Source organism: Corvus moneduloides, chromosome 4, assembly GCF_009650955.1.
Source record: "Corvus moneduloides isolate bCorMon1 chromosome 4, bCorMon1.pri, whole genome shotgun sequence".
Classification (NCBI taxonomy): Eukaryota; Metazoa; Chordata; class Aves; order Passeriformes; family Corvidae; genus Corvus; species Corvus moneduloides.
Window position 1 is genome coordinate 24,047,451 of NC_045479.1, and position 19,059 is coordinate 24,066,509.

The 19,059-nt window shown below is 53.6% G+C and overlaps 1 protein-coding gene and 2 non-coding genes across 3 annotated transcripts; all 3 read right to left on the bottom strand.

The window, feature by feature from the left end:
- Window positions 1-11,972: 11,972 nt before the first annotated feature.
- RPL3 (ribosomal protein L3) lies at window positions 11,973-18,938 on the bottom strand. Its single transcript, XM_032106783.1, has 10 exons — window positions 18,835-18,938; window positions 17,689-17,881; window positions 17,037-17,205; window positions 16,023-16,158; window positions 14,648-14,834; window positions 14,111-14,271; window positions 13,720-13,821; window positions 13,162-13,257; window positions 12,725-12,844; window positions 11,973-12,080 (listed from the first exon to the last, which is right to left on the bottom strand). The coding sequence occupies exons 1-10, from the start codon at window positions 18,835-18,837 to the stop codon at window positions 12,036-12,038; spliced, it is 1,212 nt and encodes a 403-aa protein (XP_031962674.1). The 5' UTR covers window positions 18,838-18,938; the 3' UTR covers window positions 11,973-12,035.
- On the bottom strand, window positions 14,438-14,530 carry LOC116443661. Its single transcript, XR_004240018.1, has one exon. It is a non-coding gene; the product is annotated as a small nucleolar RNA U83B (small nucleolar RNA).
- Window positions 16,159-16,207, bottom strand: LOC116443657. The gene has a single exon (XR_004240014.1). It is a non-coding gene; the product is annotated as a small nucleolar RNA U82P (small nucleolar RNA).
- Window positions 18,939-19,059: the final 121 nt, after the last annotated feature.

Sequence of the window (19,059 nt, forward strand, 5' to 3'; positions counted from 1 at the left end):
TTCTGGGCCTGTGGGCTACTTGGTTCATTTCCTAGGCCTAGAAATAACCTGTTATTTCAGAAGATCCGTCCCAACCTTGAAATTAGCCTCCTCAGAGTGCTGTTTTTGTTGTTTTGACTCGTATCTCCCTTTCCTGCCCCAGGCTGGAAGGTCTCAGACCCTAATTTATCCATGGGTTGGTGGGGTGCTATGAGGTTGCAAAGAACTGGAGAGTCTGCAGTTGAACAGATCCTCCCTGGAGGAAAACAAAGGTTTTGCCATTCCCTGCCTTCCCAGCTCTCCCTCACATACTTCAGCAATCCATTTCCACTGCCCTCTATCCCTCAATCTTGCTTTTGGGTACCTCTGTCCTGGGAGGTACTCTGAGCACCTACTCAATTCCCAGCATGATCCCTGAAAGAGAAGTCTTCCCTGATCCAAACAGATCCCTGCTCTACTCCATTCAGCACATGGCATTGCTGATCTCCCCTTCCTCTGCACACCCTTCCATGTGTCCTTTCTCAGCCCTGATCCTGGACACACGTGGCAGTCCCCAGTTTGTTCTGCAGTAACATGTGCCTCCATCCCTGCTCTCTGACACACCTCAGCCCCTGACTACATCCTACTCCCTGGGAGCACCTTAGCTTTGTGATTCCCAGCCCTCCTGAACCTCACCCCTCCTCCACCACTTGCCCCAGGAAACACTGTTCAGTATGAAGAGCAGCAGTGCTGGATCCTGCTCCCAGATCGGCATTTATCCCACGCTGGGCTCCATCCCTCAGAATCCAACACACATGCTTAAACCTTTTGTATTCTGCATAAACATCTTTGCCCAGACCTTCTAAAGGGCTGGGCAAGAGAGGAAGCAATAGTCTCCAAAGAGCACGAAACCTGTGGGTCACAGGTTTATCCCCTCATCCCTCACGGATGCCGAGCAGTCTGGCTGTGTGACACTGCATGAGGCAGGGGCTGCACAGGGAGCAGCACAAGGTATGTAGGATCAGAACGTGTGTGAAAGGCCAGCATATGCCAGTGATAGATGCAGAGCATCGATTTCCTACATCCTGAGCCCCCAGTTTCCCACCTGGGTCCCACAGAGCATCCCACAGGATGCCCCACACCTGCAGCATCCTCCCTGTAACTGGAAGCTCATGAACCACCCACTCACCATGGCTTTCCCTGCCTTTCCAGGTGGCCAAGCCCTGCCTGCCTGGCAGAGCTGGGCTTCTGGATTCCCATATGCAGAGTGAATGTGGTCCATCCAGGAGGAAGAGCAGGTGTGGATAAATTCGGAGCATGAGGAGGCGGAAGGGTCCTTGCAGCCTGGAGGAAACCAGCTGCCAGTGCTGGGGTAGCTCAGGGGAGGCAGCAGCAGAGCACAGGGCGAGATTGCAGGAGCTGGGGGAGGCTCAAATGAGGAAGTTAGTGAAAAGCATCTGGAGATTTGAGGTCAGGTAATTCCTCATATAGCAGTTCCTGCACTGCTCTGGGAACAGACAAACAAGGCCTTCCTTCCTCCCAGCTTCCTCCTCCTCAGCAGCTCTCCTTTTCAGGAGAGGCAGGCAGCCCTCTCCTCCCACATGCTGGCTGCATCCCTAGGGGTGACTCACCTGGCCCTTGCCGTGCTCCAGGGCTTCACACACCTCCCTGCCCCGCCGGGGGATGTGTGAGCAGTGTGGGCACTGCCTGGGGCTTACACAGGCCAGCCAAGGGCGGTGCCCTGCAGTGGCACAGGGCAGCCAGGCAGCAGCTGGCACTGCTTTGGGCAAAAGTTGGAAAGCACCTGCCAGCCTCCCAGTGCAGAGAGGTGTGGCTGCTATTTTAGGCTGGGAAAGCGCAGGAGAACAGATCTGAAATCTCCCTGCAAAGCTGCAGTGGGCACTTAACCAGGTGTCAGCTCCAGCATGGGCGAGCCCAAGCAGTGGTGCTATTTTAGGAATATATTCTTTTTCTCTGCTAGGCTATTTTTGGAGGCTGGGTAGGTACCAAAAGGACCCAGATATGTTGCAGATAAGGGACTGATGATATTTTGACGCTTATGTTCCAGCCACAAACACTGCTCATGAAGGCAGACCTTGGGGATTAGAGGCACTCCTGGCAACAGCAGCATCCTGGCTGTGCTGCCCTTTCCGCAGGCAGCAGGGTAGGGGTGCTGTAAGCTTCCCTCAGCAGTGCTGCACCAAATGGTTCCATGGTTCCCAGTGTCCCACAGCACCAGCCAACCTCATGGCATCACTGACGGGGGAAGTCCTCCTCCCTGGCTCTGGAGCAGGCAGTGCACATGCCATGGGGATGGGGTTATGGAAGGGAGGGGGGTCTACATCTGATGGGGCTGGGATGGGCTCTTACTCCTCAGCCACAGAAGGATCTAAGACGTGAATGCTGCCCCTTGTAACAGAAAATGTGTCTTCATTACTTGCAGTTTTGGTACATGTCCTCTTCTTGGAATTAGGGATATGGGGGCTGGATGGGGGGAATTGCCTTGGCACAAGTGCATTGAGGTGAAGGCTATGTTCACTGTCATCACACTCCACTGCCACACTCAAGGCCAGGACTTAGAGAGCTCCCCAGCCCAGCCTGGCTGGGCATTTGCACCCCACAGGGCCAGCAGCTAGGAGACCCAAGGGCTTTGCTCCGTTCTGGGAGAGTGGATTTCCTGCCCCAGAGCTACACGGAAGATCCCTTGGCACTTGGGATGCAACGCTCCTGAGCTGTGCCTTTGAGAGAGGAAGCACATGGGGGCTTCCTTAGGACCTGAAAGGTGCCTTGGGTGGGGATGAGGACAGGGGCAGCTTGTGACTTTGCCAAGCAGGGGATTGCATGCTCCTCCTGACCCTGGGTCAGATGGATGCCAGGCCCTCTGACCTTTTTACTCAGAGTTTCCTTTTGTGCCTGGGGGATAGAGGGCCCGTTGTGCGTGCAAGGCGTGGGGACAGCCCCCTGGCATTCGGGGGAGCTGGCGGGGAGAGCCTTGAGGCAGCAGCGAGGCTGGCGCCCACGCTGCCACCGCATGCTGTGCTGTTCCCGTGGCCACTCTTGCTCCACCGCACCAGCCAAAGCTTCTGCAGCAGCTGGGGCTAGAGCAGAGGACATTCCCCCTCTCCAGGGCTTCTCCATGCCAAGAACAACTGGCAGCATTAGTTCACAGCTGTCTCCTCTCCTCACCTGGGGTCCCCCCGAGGCCTCTTTGCACCCCAGAACTCAGTGCAGGGGGTTGGGCTGGGGGAGATGGAGGTGCAGCGTGCTGGAAGGGCGTGAGGTGTGCCGTAAGCTGGGACTGAGGCGACTTGTCTGGGCTGTCTCCAGCACAAGCCCATGTGTAACTCCTTCTGAATCTCTTTGTTCCCCTCAGTGGCGTCAGCAGCTCTTCGCTCCCTCCAGGAGATGATTCTGCTTCCGTCGCTACCGTTTCCTGTGTTTCTCCCCCCTCACTCCCGTAGAGCCAGGCAACACCAGCACAAAAACAGGATTCGAGCGGCTGGAGAATTATCCTGATAACAATGACCAAGGAGACAGTCCTCTGGATGGGACCCTCCCTAGAGTCAGACCTCCAAACAGCTCACACCAACCTTTGGCACCCCCCTCATCCCTGCCCCTGGGGCTATTCGTGCACAGGGGGGATTTCAGGCAGGGGAGCGAGCAGCCAGAACGGGGAACTACTCCATGCCAGCAGGTCCTTCCATCCCCACACCTTGGCCACGGTGGCCAGGCAAAGCAGTTCTGACACTCACTGTCCCCACTGTTCCCAGCTCCTGTCCCCATCAGCGGTCAGCAGAGCAACAAGGTACCATGCCGTGCTCTCCCTTGCCAACCCAGCTCCATTTCCCAGGGGACAGAGCATTTTTGGGGAGCAGACAAGGGTAATTGCAATCTGTCCTCATCCATGAGCAGAGCTGGAGGCAGCACCGAGGGAGCTAATGCCTGCAGACACCTGCTCCCATGCACCAGCAGTCCTGGATCAGTGCATCCACTCCTCCACCCCAGGCATGCCCAAATGAGAGCTGGGATTGCTTAGCATCCCACATGGAGGTCTGAAATTCAGGGAACCCTCACCCATGGCCCAAAATGTTTGCCTGGATCTTCTGAAGGAGGTCCCATCCCCAGCTGCTGGCCACCGCTTCCTGCCGAGGAGCTGCTGCCCTCCCAGCAGAGCTGGCCAGCACAGATGGGGCAAGGGAAGAAGGGGCTGGAGCGGGCCTGGCTGATGGTGCCTGGAGCGAGCGAGGAAGCACATGCAGAGACTGATCTGCTGGCAGGTCTGGAGGCAGCAACAAGCACTGGGAAGGAGCTGCAGAGCCGGAGCGCAGCTGGAGCCTGGAGAAGGTGCATCTGCAGCCACGCTCCAGCTTGTTGAACGAGCCGGGTCCGTGTCTGCACCGCCCTCCCCCTCCCAGGTGCTGCGCTCGTCCCTGACCGAGTGCTCCCTTTGCCTCGCACGGCAGGGACCTGCAGACTGGGGGACAGCAAAAACCGGCTCTGGGTGTGCCCTAGTGACACTCCCCTGGCTCTATGGCCTGGAAACCTTTCCAGTGTGCCCCACTCTAACACGGCATCTGCTTCCCACTGCGGCTCTGGGTGGCTTGGAGGGGGTGCAACCCAAGAGAGGTCCTAGAGATTGAAGAAGTCCTGCCTGATGCAACATCCAGCAAAGACCAGCCTTGCAGAGCTGCTGGAGGGAGCAAGGTACTGCCTCCAGCCTTGCTGATTCCTCCAGCCTTACTGAACCTTCCAGCCTCAGCCCTGATCTTGACTGTTCCAAGGGGAGATCACCACTGCCCTACCCTGTAGATGCTCAGCAGATGTGCTAGGCCTTGGAGCAACTGGTGGGACCGAGGCCAACTGTAGACAGGAGTTTGTCCTGTCAGGGCCAGGGGGTTGTAATTCCCTCGTTACCATCAGTGCTGCTGATCCATAAATTCCTGGCAAGGGAGGAAATCTGATTTTTGGCCAACACAGGAGGTCTCTGACCAACAGAGGCAGGAAATAGCTACGGCGAGCGAATAAATAAATGTGCAACTGTAGCTCTGCCTTACATGGTCTTCATGGGGAGTTTTCCTTTGTTTTTCAGGTTGGCTATTTATACCGCAGAGTGTGAAAATGATGTCAGCAAAGGCTCTGCTCCTCTCCACAAAGAAAACCACCCCCAAGAATTTTTGCAGGGCTGAGAGACCTTCTTGAACAGAAAGGTTCAGAGGCTGTTCACAAGGCTGGTGGACTTGGCAGGAAAGCCCATCTGCTGTGCAGTTCCTGAGGAGTCCCCTCTACTTCCACACATCCAGCTTGGGGGGACAGCTGTCCCAAACCCATCTAGGATATGGCTCTGCCTTGTAAAAGTCCATCTTGCCTAAAATGTACTCACACTCCCTTCCCAGAACATCTCCAACCCCTACACAGCCTCCCTTTTCTCACTGTCTTTCTCTATTGCTCCCTTTTTTTCCTATCCCATTCTCCATTGCAGCCTTTAAGGGGTTTGGCTCCTGCCTGCTCATCCTGGCAGTGTTGCTCCAATTCTGCCCTCAGGGACAGGGGAAGAAGGAATCATGAGTTTTCCTTGTGGGACTTCACTGCTCCCCTGGGAAATCCCAGGAGATATTTTGGAGAGCCAAACTCCAAGCAGGGTCATCCCCATACTCACTGGAGTTGGGAAAGAACAGACTCAGCCCAAGAAGATCAAAGTCCACCAAGTTCAAGCTGAGCTTGTTCGGTTGTGGGTGGTGGGCAGCAGTGGCCATGCTTTGGGAAAGGAAAGGAGGAATAAAACTTTCCTTCCCACCGTGTCTGTCCCCTGCCATTAGGAGTGGCTACAACAAGCCCACACCAGTCGGAGTGGCTCGGTTGCCAGCAAAGCCTCGGTGCCCATGGGCAGGGGCGGCCGGCGGGGTGGGAAGGGAAAAGCCAACATGAGTTCAAGGATTGCCGGTGTACTTGAGACAAGAAAAACTCTTTCTGGTGACACATGCATCAGGTGTTTCCAGACGATAACAAAACCTGCCTGAGGTCATCAATATTTAATTAGCAATGAGCTCGGTTAAACATTATCCCGGGGGCAGGAGGGAGGGGAAAAGGTGCTGAATTGGAGAGAGATTTAACTCTTTGCAGAGGAAGAGAAGGAGCAGGGAAGGTCGCCTGCAAGGAGAAAGGGTCTCCATGGTTGGACCCCATCAGATTCTGACACTAGGCTGGATGCAGGGGTGGAAAATCTTTGGGGTACTTGTGTCTCTTGGGTCTCCAGGGGAAAGAGGTGCTTTTTCCCATGGAAATGAAATGAGCTGAATTTGAAAGCTCAGTGGTCCTGCACCCCAGCAGCCCCAGGGCAGCCAAGCACGGCTGCTGGAGCAAAACGCCGGTGAGCAGTGAGGCCAGTGGTGTGTCTGGTTTCCCCGCCGGAGCCCTCCCGGCCCCGGCCGTGCCGACAGCTGGGGCACCGCGGCGCTTTCTCTCGGATGGCTGAGTCACAGCCCTGCTACCTGTGTGGGTTCACACCTGGGTCCCTGCCCCGCCGCCGTCTCCGCTGTTTCCTCTGGCACGCATCCCACGCTCCGCACCGCAGAGACCCAGCTCAGCACCCTGGGGGCAAGGAGGAGGAGCAGGAAGGCATGGGGGGACAGTACCAAGGGTTTCCTTTTGGGATGAAGGCTTGGGTTGAAGAAGAAGGGATGCCAAAGGCTCGAAGTGGGGGATGACGTGCATTTTAGCCCTCCAAGCACAGCCTGAAACTCAGGCATGCTCCACAAGGAGATGCTGTGAAGGTACCAAAATCCAGCTGTGGACCACTCTGCTCTGTCCTTCTCCAGCCACTCACACGTGCTGCTCCCTGCCACCTCCCCCTTCCAAAATCCCCTCTTGGCTGCCCCAAACCTGACACCCATAATTTACCCCTTGATCACAGGGACCTGTTGAAAGATTGAGCATGAGCTGTGCCGTGAGGGGGGACATGCAAAGCAGCTGTGTCTCCTGCCCACAGCCAGGCTCCCCTGCCACACCAGCAGCCCCTCAATACTGGGGACACCTGGGAAGACTCCTGCTTGGAGAGGGGAATGGAAACCTCCTTGGGAGATGGACAGGACAGCACAGCTTGGCTTGGAGTATGGCCAGCCACAGCTTCAACCAACTGGCTGGTATCCCTGGGGCCTGCTCCTGCCTGGCAGGAAAACCTCTCTTGGAGAGGAGGTAGGTGAATCGGGGCTGGTATTTGCCAGTGGCTGGGTGCCAGGGGATGATTCCACTCTGCCTCAAGCAGAGCCTGGGAGACGGTTGGCCTTTGCCAGTGTTGTGTCACCTCCCCAGAGGTGCTGCACACTGTCCCTCCTGCATCTCTGGCAGCAGTGGTGGTGGTGGTGGTCTCGCATTGCTCAGCCTCTGGGAGGGATCCCCAGAGCAAAATGGCCTTTGGTGGAAGGGTCTGATGAGATCCCCAATACGGCTACATGGCTGAGGGCCTTGGGCTGGGATGAGGCCAGCAGCAAGAGGTTCCAACAGCAAGGATGTACATCCTGCCTCCGCATCATCCGTGATGCAGACAACCTGCCCAGCACAGGTGTACTGCCTTCCTAGGACCTCACCCTCTCCTTATCCCTGCTTGGCACCAGGGCCAGCCACTGAAGAAGAGCATGGATGTGTGGGACAGATGTGTGCTCCTGCCAGGCACCTTGCCCTTGCCATGGGCAAGCATACTCCTGCTTTCTTGCCTCAGGTGCAATGATATCCATGGGCAAAGCCCACATGTGACCCATCAAACACAGCTGAGATCCTTCAGAAGTGGGAGAGGGAATGAAGCTGAGGTGGGGAAGGTGCTACAGTCCTAGTCCTGTACCCCTTGCCCATAAGCTCTGAAAATGGAGGGGAGTGAGGCAGGAAAAATGAGCAAGTCCCCAGTTTTGGGGCAGAAGAAACAGCAGCAGCAGCCCTCCAGGTCTTCGAGCGAAGGAAGAGGCTACAGCCCCAGGCAGGGCGGAGCAGGTCGGCAGATGCAAGAATTTCATCTGCAAGGAGCAAGGAAATGTCCCAGAGCTGTTTGATCTTATTGTATGGAGGGAAGCGGGAGTGGGCGTCCAGCCTTGCTGGAACCAAACAAAGATTATAAATACCTCCATCATCAACAGCTCCTCGCCGACCCGGCCTCCCAGAGCCCCAGTTGCTGGCTGATTCCCAAGGGGAATAATGAGCTTTGGTTTCCATCCCCCTCAAATACAGCAGCAGATAGGAGCAGAGCACACAGCAGACAGCTCCAGCCACAAAGCTGAGGGGGAATTATCCCTGTGGAATGATACATGTGGGGGTAGCTTCTCTCACTGACTGCCTGCATGGCTGTGCCCAGCGGGAATGGCCCCTGTTGGCTTAATTCAGTCTCTACTGCCACTGGTGTCAATAAAGAAGTTTAAAAATACATATTTTAAAAGCCTTGTGATGTGGCAGTTGGATGTGAAGTGATACCTGAGCCCAGTGGACAGCCTCAGAGACAGAGAGCTGTCCCTGTGTCCCTTAGGTCTCCAAGCCAGATCCGGGTGTACGTCTTTCCCTGATTCAGTCCTTGGGTTTGAATTTGATGCCCCACATGCTACCGAGCATGCTGCCTGACATCGGAGTGCTTTGGGGCTTGTGGGGAGCTGGGTGGCACCTGGGCATCCAGGGGACCCTGGCACAGGGGCTGTCCCTACCAGGAAGGGAGGACAGCCCCAGTGTGTTGGGGAAGTTGGGAGACTGTAGAAGATAAATTTAGTCTTCCCCAGTCTGCCCATTGGTCGCCACAGAAACACATGATTCTCCTGCACCATGCTGGGGGAAGGAAAGAAAAACTTCCCCAAACTCATGTGGGCTCCTGTAAGTCCCATGCCCAGCCAGGGAGCAGTGCTGCACCAGGGCTACTGACATCTCCATGGCAAGAAGGCCTTGGGAATGGGAGATCTTCAGCTTTGGCTTTGCCTTGGTACCGGGAGCTGCAGTCCTGGAGCAGGGCTGCCTGCCACCCCTTTGCCCCATGCTGGGAGTTCCTCTGTGGGGAACCACTCCCCACCACATCCATGTCCCCAGGTCCCACAGGCACTTCTAAGAGTTGGTGAGAAGCCAGCACGTTGTCAGGTACAAAAGAAGTCCTCAGGCTGGGGGGGCTGCAAATCAAACACATGCCGCCCTCAGAACAGCCCGGCGGAGCTGCTCTGGCAGAAAAGCTGCGGCAGTGCGTGAACCCGGCCACGGCTCCCCCGGGGCACCTTCGTCAGCCCTTCTCCCCCATCGAGCATACTTGAAGCTGCCTGCTTGTCACTGGGATCAAAGGCAGGGGCCAGGGTGGGAAGGCAGGGTGTCAGCTGGGCCACTTGTGAAGCTCACTGCGGGAGCCAAGACCTCCAACTTGAACCCAATTTTTTTCCCCCCAAGGCATCCTTACACACTTCTAAGGTCTCTGCTCCAGCATCACAGCTGCATCTCGTTTCATCTTCGGCAAGGAAAAGAGGCGGCAGCGCTGGGGCCAGATGCTCCTGGAAAAGTGGCCCCCACCCGGGAGTGCCGGGTCCCAGCCCCTGCACCGCCAGCAGCTGGGGAGCACCGGGTGCTGGGGGTGAAACCCAGTCCCGCTTCCCAGCCGCAGCCCTCCCACCACCAGCTGGGACAGGGCACATTCCCACGGCATCTGATGTTTTTTCAGCAGGGTCAGGGCTGTCCCTGTCCTCCTGTGGCTCTCGGGTTGGTCTGAGCATCACCGGAGTGTGGGATCTTTTCTGCCTGGACTTGGATGTTGTTGGACATTTTGGAGCAGAGAAGATGCACTCAAGCAGCACCACCACAGCATTCATGGAGCTGCAGGATATGAGATGACAGTGCCAAAAAGAAAAAGCTCAAAGTCATTTGAAAAAAAGCCTAAGTCACCCTTAAACATTTCTTGGCTCTCAGGAGCTGCTGGACCAATGTGTGACCTGCAACAATTGCTGCCTCTTGCACTGGGGATTGTCCCCAAAACAGAGGACACATGCTTTGCAGGAGCAGGAAGGCTGGGAGATGAGGGTTGCAGGGTGGACCCAGGTTTTAGGAGCAGGAGGCATTGCCAAAGCCAGCTTGGTATCCCATGGCTCCACTCCCCACCCACAGGGCTTGGCAGGGACGTCCCAAAACAGGTTCCCAGGAGCTCCCCAGCAAAGCAGCCGGGTGGTGCCGTGGGGCTCCCCAGGAAGCCCTCAGAGGGGTCGAGAGGACTCACACAGCCCGGGTGTCCCGGCTAAGCAGGGCTTTTCTCCAGGCCAGTCCCACCAGCCAGCCCTCGGCGACAAGTGTCTACAGAGGAAGGAGCGCCATCTCCTGACATTGGATGTCCCCGGGATTCCAGGAAACTGCTTTTGTGGGTTTTTTTCCCCCACCATCCGCTGTTTTATCAGTCAGCAACCATTGCTCCAAAAATAAACAAACCCAAGTCTGGCACTGGGTTCCAAGACAAAGTAACTCCCTCTGCCAGACACAGGCCGAGCATCTTCAACAATGATATTCCTTAACGACTGCTTCCATCTACTTAGGTGCCAATGTGACTAAAAATTCCCTCTGCTGCCAATGTCACTTCAAAATAAAATCAGCAGCATTCCAGAGCTCCCATAAGGGATGGTAAAATCAGGTGCTTTTAGAGATTTTCATCAAGGTAGTCCATAGTTTGTCATGGATGCTCACCCCCAACACATCCATTTATCCTGATAATCCCAAATCCCTTGGATGCATCTTACTGGTGAGATGGAAGCAGCAGCAGGCAGGGCTGGCTCAGAGCCACACCCTTCCTAGCCAGCTTTAAAAAGTGAAAAGCCAACCCAAGGCTAACAGGTGGGGGAAAAAACCTCACTCCTCAGAGCTGCCCATAAACCTGCAGGCTTGGGACGGACGAAGGTTGGGAATTCCACTTTTCTGCATCAGAGGAATACTAATTTAAGGTTCTTCTCCACCTACCTGCCAATTTGAGACTCGTAAGGAAGGGGGGAAAAAAATTAGCAGGTGAGACCTCTCTTATTTCACTTGGCTGAAATCAGCCAGCAGGTTCCTTTGTTAAATGAAGCTGACAGGGAGCCAGGCAGCTCTTTCAGTCATCCAGTCTGGTTTCTAGGGAAACAAGGTAAATGTTTTTCCTCCTTCTTGCCACCTTTTAACTCTTAGAAGGCTCTCATGCACCACCACAAGAAAAAAATCTCTACATCCCACCTTTCCCCTCTTCGGCTAAGAGCAAATAGGGCCAGCCCAGGTCCATTTCAGGGCGGTGCTACACTTTGGTGTCAAAAGTCTGGAATTACTGCCTCAATCGCTGCCATGTCTCCAATTATGGTCAGTGAAGGACACACCAAGCCATCTCCCCGGGAGCCAGCAGGGTATTTTCAGTCAGGCAGTAACACAACACCAGCGGCACTCACAGCTCTCCCTCCTCCTCAGAGGGTGGGATGCAGATCGTCCTCCCCACCCAGGCAGGCTTGCTTCCTGTAGCCTTTCAGCAGGGAAACTATGTGCATTCAGGAATAGCCAGCTCTTGTGAGGCTGGGATTTTTCAGACTACCTGCTGCCTTCTGCTGCTCTCAGGGACAGCAACAAACTGCATTTGCAAAGTGTGCAGGTTGTACAGCCCCTGCCACAGAGAAATCGGAAGGTTTCCATGGCAACAAACAGCATCTGCCAGCTACCGAAAATTTAGCGGTTTGAACTGCGTGGGTTATTTCTAAACCCATTTGACTCAAAGCTCTCTGTCCACCCAAGTGAGGATTGACGTGTGGACTAATACCTCAGCAACTGCAAACACATTTAGGGCTCCTGCTGATTTACTATTTCACACAACCAGACAAGCCTTGCTCTGACCCACAATCTTTGCTCTCCAAAACCAGCAACAGCAGCTTCGTTCTCTTTAGAGGAACCCCACTATAAGGTGGATGCTCAATGAACTAGAGCTTTACTTGCTTCTTTGGTTTGATGCACATGTAGAACCTGCAGTCAGAGTACCAGGCTTGACACAGTAATGTATATACCAAGAGGCAAAGTTCATTTCTTTAAAATATTTATTTTTTGGTCTGAGAGCACACAGGGCCACAGGACCATTCCACCCATTAGGCTGTCTCCTCTTTTGCAATGCGATCCTTCTTGAGTGGTCCCTGAAAAAAAACCACAAAAACCAAGCTATGTAAACAGCAGTCTGCACAAAAGACATCACATCCCAATCACAAAAGCTGTAAAGAAATCAAGGCAAAAAAAGCCCTCCATGTTGAAACCCATTGGAAACCCTATGCCCCATCCCCACAGCCAGAGGTTCTGGGGGAAGCCAAACCTGGCGCAGCCGCACTGGGCTGACCCGGTGACTCTGGATGTGCCTGAGCAGCAACGCTGGTGCCACCTGGTGGGGAAGCTCCTGCTTGGCCCCAAGCTCCTGCCAGGGCCTCACCCGCAGAGCTCCTGGCTACTTTTTCCAGCAAGTGACGAGCTGGGAATGCCACCGTGAGGACCCTCCCCCTGAGCTGCTTTAAGGGGATATGGAGCAGTGCTTGTTCCACGTTTCATCATTGAACAACTTGTGCCCAAACATGGCAACCCTCCTCAGACACCAAGAGTTGCCACAGGGGAAGTGAGACCCCAGGCCCCCTGCAGTTATAACCAAGTTGGCAGAAGGAGGCCTCTCGACTGCAGTTTCCGTTCCACAGAAACTTTGGCTACGTGACAGCCCAAAGGCCAAGCTATCAGCTGCCATGAGCTCAAAGACAACACGGTGGTACACAACAAAGGTACCAGGAAATGCCTTTACCATGAAAGCCTTCTTCTCCTCAGCTGTCTGGAAGCGGCCATGACCAAATTTGGAGGTTGTGTCAATGAACTTCAAGTCAATCTTCTCCAGGGCCCGGCGCTTGGTCTGCACAAGCAGGGACTAAAAAGAGAGATGTCAGGTGAGTATACAGCAGCAGCACAGCCCTTTCAGCCTCCAGTACACTGGCTACTTCTTCTCACCTCCATGGGTAACGCCCCCTCAGTCACTCTGACCTCAGCTGCTACCATGTGCAAGGAACACTTGACAATAAGCCATCCACCCTGCATCTTTGGCCTCCAAGGCTGAAGACTGGTCAGCTCCCAGCAGCACGAGCCCCACTCTGCCAGTGTCCTTACAGTCACAAGAATTCTGCACCAGAGGCAGCACAGCTCCTTAAAACTGTTCCAGCCCATGTGACAGCAGGCTGCCCTACTCACCTTGCGCAGGGTTAGGACCCTCTTCTTGGTCCCCACAACACAGCCCTTCACCATGATGAAGTCATTGGTCACCTCACCGTAGTGGACAAAGCCTCCCTGAGCAAGGAGAGAATAGTCAGTGCTCTGTACCAAGCAGGACCAGTGGTCACATCTGCCTACAGATCCACACCATTTCTGGGCCTTGGCCATTGCCACATCCACTGAAATCCTGTTTCCAGTACTGCCTTTCACTGGTGAAGTTTCTTGATGCAGCAATTTACTTCTTGCTGTAAGGCTTTTATAAAGAACAGCAAAAGCTCTTCTTGCTAAATTATTCCTTGTAACTTTACAAGTACCATTCAAGGTTTGTAACATCTTTGTCCTATTGCCATGTAACAAATGCAATTTCCAAGTTACACAAGTCAATACTGAGACTGATTAAACACCACCACCTCCAATAGCAGCCGACTTATTTCAAGAGCTCTTCATTCAATCTTTTTGTGACTTATACCAGACCCATTTGCCTCTTAGGATTGCAGCTCAGAAGCAGACTCTTTGCACAGAGCTGCAGCAACTCACCAGAGGGTTAATGCTCTTGTCAGACAAGTCATAATCTGTTGACGCATTGTTTTTGATCAGCTTTCCATCCTTGATTTGGTAACCTTGGCCAATCTTGTAAATCTAAAAAAGTAAAGAAATTCTACTTAGTAAAAAGTAGGAGAAAGAGCCTGTCATCAGATAAAATGCAAGGAATTCTACACAGGCTCAGAGGAAACAGCCTGTTGCACTTTGAAAACACGTGGCCACACAAGAATTTTAGTTATTCAACCTAACAGACCACAGCCATGATCCCCAAAACAACATTCTAACAGAGCAAAACACCCCAAGCAAAACTGCCCACTCTGCTCACTGTCACAAAACAAGTGACATCAGCCAGCTCTCATTCCTCCCCAGCAGCTGAGACACCAACCTTCTTGTTGATCTCGGTGCGGTGGTGGTAGCCCTTCTGGCCCGCACGGGCCACGGAGAAGGCCACGCGGGCGGGGTGCCAGGCACCGATGCAGGCCACCTTGCGCAGGCCCCGGTGAGTCTTGCGCGGCAGCTTCTTGGTGTGCCAACGGCTAGTGACACCTGCAAGGGACCAAAGCAGCCATGACAAGTGTTGTCAAGCTGAGATGTCACCACAGCTTAAGCCGCCTTTCAAGCTGCAGTCCGCAGGCAGCAAAAGGCAAGCGCAGATCCAGCATCCCGGGAATCAACACTTCCCGGTGAAGCTCCCTCCCTGGTGTCCCTGGGCTGTGTTCTCAGAAGGAAGGCAGCATGGAATGACTCCTCACGGGTATCAGGCGCTGTGCCCAGCGCTCATTCCATGGTCTCATCATTGAACTGTGACAGCAATATGGATTTACCTCTTCAGCTCTTGGCACATGCACTTGTAAAAACTCAAGGCCAAGATTTCATTAAAAACTGTATCCTATCACAAAGAGAAGGACTTCCACGTGTTTACCTTTATATCCCTTGCCCTTGGTGACTCCAATGACATCTATCATCTCATCCTGGCCAAAGACCGTTGACACAGGCACCTGCTGTTCCAGCTTCTCCCGGGCCCAATCCACTTTCTCAGCAACAGTGCCTCCGTTCACCTGGATCTCCATCAGGTGAGACTTCTTCTGTCTCAGGGGAAGCAAACGCATCTGCAACACAGAGAGAATGACATTCAACTCCTGCTCTTCTGAAATGGACTCAGTATTAATTAATAAGCCCAGTATCCTAGCCCTGGCCTAATCATCTTTTCTAATATAATTTTCCAAGATCTGAAACTTAAAGAAAGCCCTACAGTAAGGAGGAAGGTTGTACAGTGGCTTGCAAGTCTTTGCACCTGGAACTTATATGCTACCCACAGGAGCACAGAGTTCTCTAACCCCACAGCCATCAGCCAAATTCCACTGAGGAAGGACAAGAGACAAGGGGCAATAGCTTTCAACTGAAACAGGGTGGATTTATATCAGACCCAAGAAAGATTATTTTTATTATGAGGGTCGTGAGTCACTGGCATGGGTTGCCCAGAAAAGCTCTGGATGCCACACCCCCTACAACTGTTCAGTCAGGCTGCAAAGGGGCCTGAGCAACCTGGTCTAGTGGAAGATGTCCCTGCCCATAGCAGGGGGGTTGGAACTGGATGATCTCTAAGGTCCCTTCCAACCCAAACCATTCTGTTTGATAAAGCCTGCCACACTTAAGGCCACTTTGGGCTGGACTGCATTTGCAGTTACTTCTACTGTATTTAGTACAGAGGGAACTGGTGAGAGAATCAATAGAAGTTGCAACCCTACCTCTACTGTCCACTACAGGAGATTAATTCTAGCAAAATTAGCCATCTTACTGTACTTAAAGCCAACTCAAAAGATTTAATTCATCTCCCAAGAAAGTCTGTCAGAGCACTGACAGCTGAGGAGATACCACCACATCACGCAGTGGAACACATCCTCCCGCTGAGGAGGACAAGCCACCAGAAGTCTGAGTGCAGAATGCAGCCTAAAATGATGCTGAGCACACAAACCCCTGAGTTCAGTGTTCAGCCTGGTTTTATTTGTAGCTGGAATTAAGAGTCCAGGTCTACATGGCATTAGCAAAGGACTGTGCCCAAAAAGTTCTTACTACAGCTCAGTCTCCTTTAGACACTCCTTCAAACGATTGCCAGTGGTTGCCAAGGCTCCTCAAACATCCTGTGAGCACAGCTCTGTAGAGAATTAATTTGTAATGTGCTGAATAGTCAGCATCGAGCTGTAGGGGAGGGCAGAAATCTCCCTACAGAGATGGATCAAGTTTCAAGCTTGCTGTCTCAGCTGTTCCCAGCACACCTGAGTCCCACAGGCACTTACCTGAGTGTGAGCCATGACTCTAATAACCTGGCAGTACTTCTTCATGCTATTGAAATCTTTCTCCAACTGCTTTTTGCCCTCCTCATCTTGCCACTTCTTGCAGTACTTGGTGAAGGCCTTCTTCTTGGACTTGTGCCTTCAGGAGCAGAGCAGAGACAAGGTTTGGCTAAGCCCTTCATCAACCCCCAGAGAAGCGGGGATGAGCGGAAGGAGCTGCCACCTCAGTTGGCTTTGGCTCATTGCCAGCTTCTAATGACTCTTTTCCACTGGCAAGCGGAGCCTGGAGCTCATCAGACAGTGGCAAAATTGCCAAAGCTGAGCGGAGCTGCCATGAATTCCAAAGCACATTAACATTCACACTACAGAAAACAAAAGACTGTAGACAGATGTCAAACAATAAGAGAAAAAAAACAGATCTTTAAAGCAATTGTGAGATGACTGTGATCTGCTTTAAAACACTGTTAATTTCCCCCCCTTGTGTGCCCGACAGCAAGGTCGTTACTGAAACACCCTTGAGATCTTTATTGCTCCACTCTGACGTCTTTTCAGCCTGCCAAGTTCATAAACAGGCTGGAAGCTCCAGACACGCTGGAGCCGCACTCGGGCAAATGCACATTTTCAATCACAACAGCGGTGCCTGGAATGGCAATCAGAAGTGACACCTGTCTTCCCCTTTCCTGAGAAAACAGGGCTACAGTCAGGACTCGACACTCAACAACAAGCGCCAGAGGCGATTTCCTTATGTCCGCCCGTCGAAGTATCATCATGTGTAGCCTGTCGAGGAGCTCTCAGGCAAACCCAAAGCCACCGCACCCACACCAAGAAGGGCACTACCTAATGTTATGCTGTCACCCTCATGGAGCTATTCCTACAGCCTATCCCACAATTAAGCCAGTCCATCAAAGCTAAAACCTAACTACTGAAAAGCCTCCTCAAAAAGGAGGATCACATGCAAGCCAGCAGTAAAAATATGAACCATAGGGCGTGAGACCAGCCAAGGCCCTGCTCTCTCACCAGTTCTTGTAGAAGCGGCGCTTGCACTCATCGCTGATGTGCTCAGCAAAGATGGTCTTGAAGCTACGGAGACCACGAGGGGTCTGCACGTATCCCACGATGCCCACAATGACCATGGGAGGAGTCTCTATAATAGTGACTGCCTCCACCACCTCCTTCTTGTTCACCTCTGAATGGAAACAGAAATACAGCACAATTAATTCCAGCAGCAACTCTCTAACACCACCTGCTTTTTCTCACTCCCAAGTCCTTCACATGAAAGGTTAAATGACTCCAGTTCTTTTCACAGAGATGATACAGGGTAAAGTGACCAGCTTTAAAACCATAATTTAATGGCTTGCCAAACTTCGAGGCTGGCTTAGTAGAAAGGTCAGCAAAGCTGGACAGGCAAAATGGATGGCAGCTGGACAATCTCCAAGAAATCACTGAAGGCAACTGACTTGTGTCCCCCCATCCAGAAGAGCCACCCCAAGGAGCTTGTTACCATGCAAAACGAAACTAGCAGCTACAGCAGAAATACACCACCTACTAAGGACTCGGAACAGGGTGAAGTCAAGCTAGGACCAAAATCCAGAGCTGCTACTGAACAGGCCACCTGTTGCCATTCCTGACCAAACCCACCTCCTCTACTGAGAGGAGCATGAATACATACTAGATCCAGGTCTGTCGACTTCCCGGACAATGTGGGTCATGCCAGCTTTGTACCCCAGGAAGGCGGTGAGATGGACAGGCTTGCTGGGGTCATCTTTGGGAAAGCTCTTGACCTTGCCCCTGTGCCTGCTGCTGCGCTTGCGGGGCAGGAAGCCCAGGGAGCCGTGCCTCGGGGCCGAGAACTTGCGGTGAGACTGTGGAGAGAAAACCAGCACTTAGTGCTTGCTACAGAGACCTGCTTACACCCACTCAAGGGCCAAGGCCAACTCTCTCCTTGCCTTAAAACATGAGTATTACATATATCCAAAATATTTCACATTCTAAAAATTCCCAGTATCAGCTATGGGGCTTCTGGTTTCCACTACGTTACAGGAATGTAATCCCCATGCCCCAACTATGTGTGTCCAAGACTTCTTCAAAGCCCCTTCCCTTCCAAGCTTACTTTAAGATGCCACTCTAGCTAGGGAGCCACAGAAGCTGCAATTCGGCCACACCATGCCACCAGAATTTCAGTCCACCCCACAGCTTCACATCTTTCAGGGCATCAGTACCGAAAGAAGCATTACAGAAACAACTTCAGTTTGCAAAGCTGCAGTAATCCAGTATCTCAACATCCACCTTTGAGTCAGTCACTCTGGGTGGAAGCGCAGTATTTTTTCCAAAGATTTTCTCCTCGAGTACCAACCCTGCAGCCTCCGACCCATGTTAAGACTGCACTCCATCCGGAGACCTCTCAGCCCTAAGAAAGGTTTAACCATCCAATCCCACATCCGAATTAAACAAAAATACCGTGTAGCTACAGACAAAACTAAAAATAAACATGGCTTTATTAAGAAAAAAATCCTCGGCACGAGTCACCTTAAGTTTAAAGCCCCAAAAACCCAAGAACCACGGGAGGTCTCCGGAGAAAAAGGGGGCCCCCAATACCCCCACAGCCGCCCGCGCCACCCACACCCTGCGCCCCGCCGGGCACCGCACAGGCCCGCCCGGCCGCCCCATGCAACGCCTCGCCCACGCCCCGAAATGAGCCCCGCACGGCATCCCGCAGGCGCCGGGGGCGGCGGGCGCGGGGCCGCGCGGCGGCCGGGGCCGGGATGGCGGCGATGCCCGCGGGATGCGCGGCAGGGCCCGAGGCCGCAGCACCCACCATCTTGTCCACGCGCCGGGCCGGAAGGGCCGCCAGCGCCGCGCGCAGCCTTTATAAGCGCCCCGCCCCCGGTCTCGCGAGAGGGCGGGCGGCGCGCGCGGCGCTACGGGCGGCGAGCGCGGCCGCAAAGGTGCGCGGGCAGCGATGCGCGGAAAAACAACAACAACGTATGACAACCGCCCGGCGGGGCTTGTGGGGAACTTCGGTGCGCACGGTCACCGGTCA

Bases quoted from the DNA above. Each gene is read 5' to 3' on its own strand.
- RPL3 (XM_032106783.1), bottom strand. The intron at 17,206-17,688 runs GTATGTATTCAT...GTTTCCATTCAG, and splicing joins AGTCGACAGACCTGGATCTA to AGGTGAACAAGAAGGAGGTG. The intron at 12,081-12,724 runs GTAAAGGCATTT...GTTTTTTTTCAG, and splicing joins AGGAGAAGAAGGCTTTCATG to GGACCACTCAAGAAGGATCG.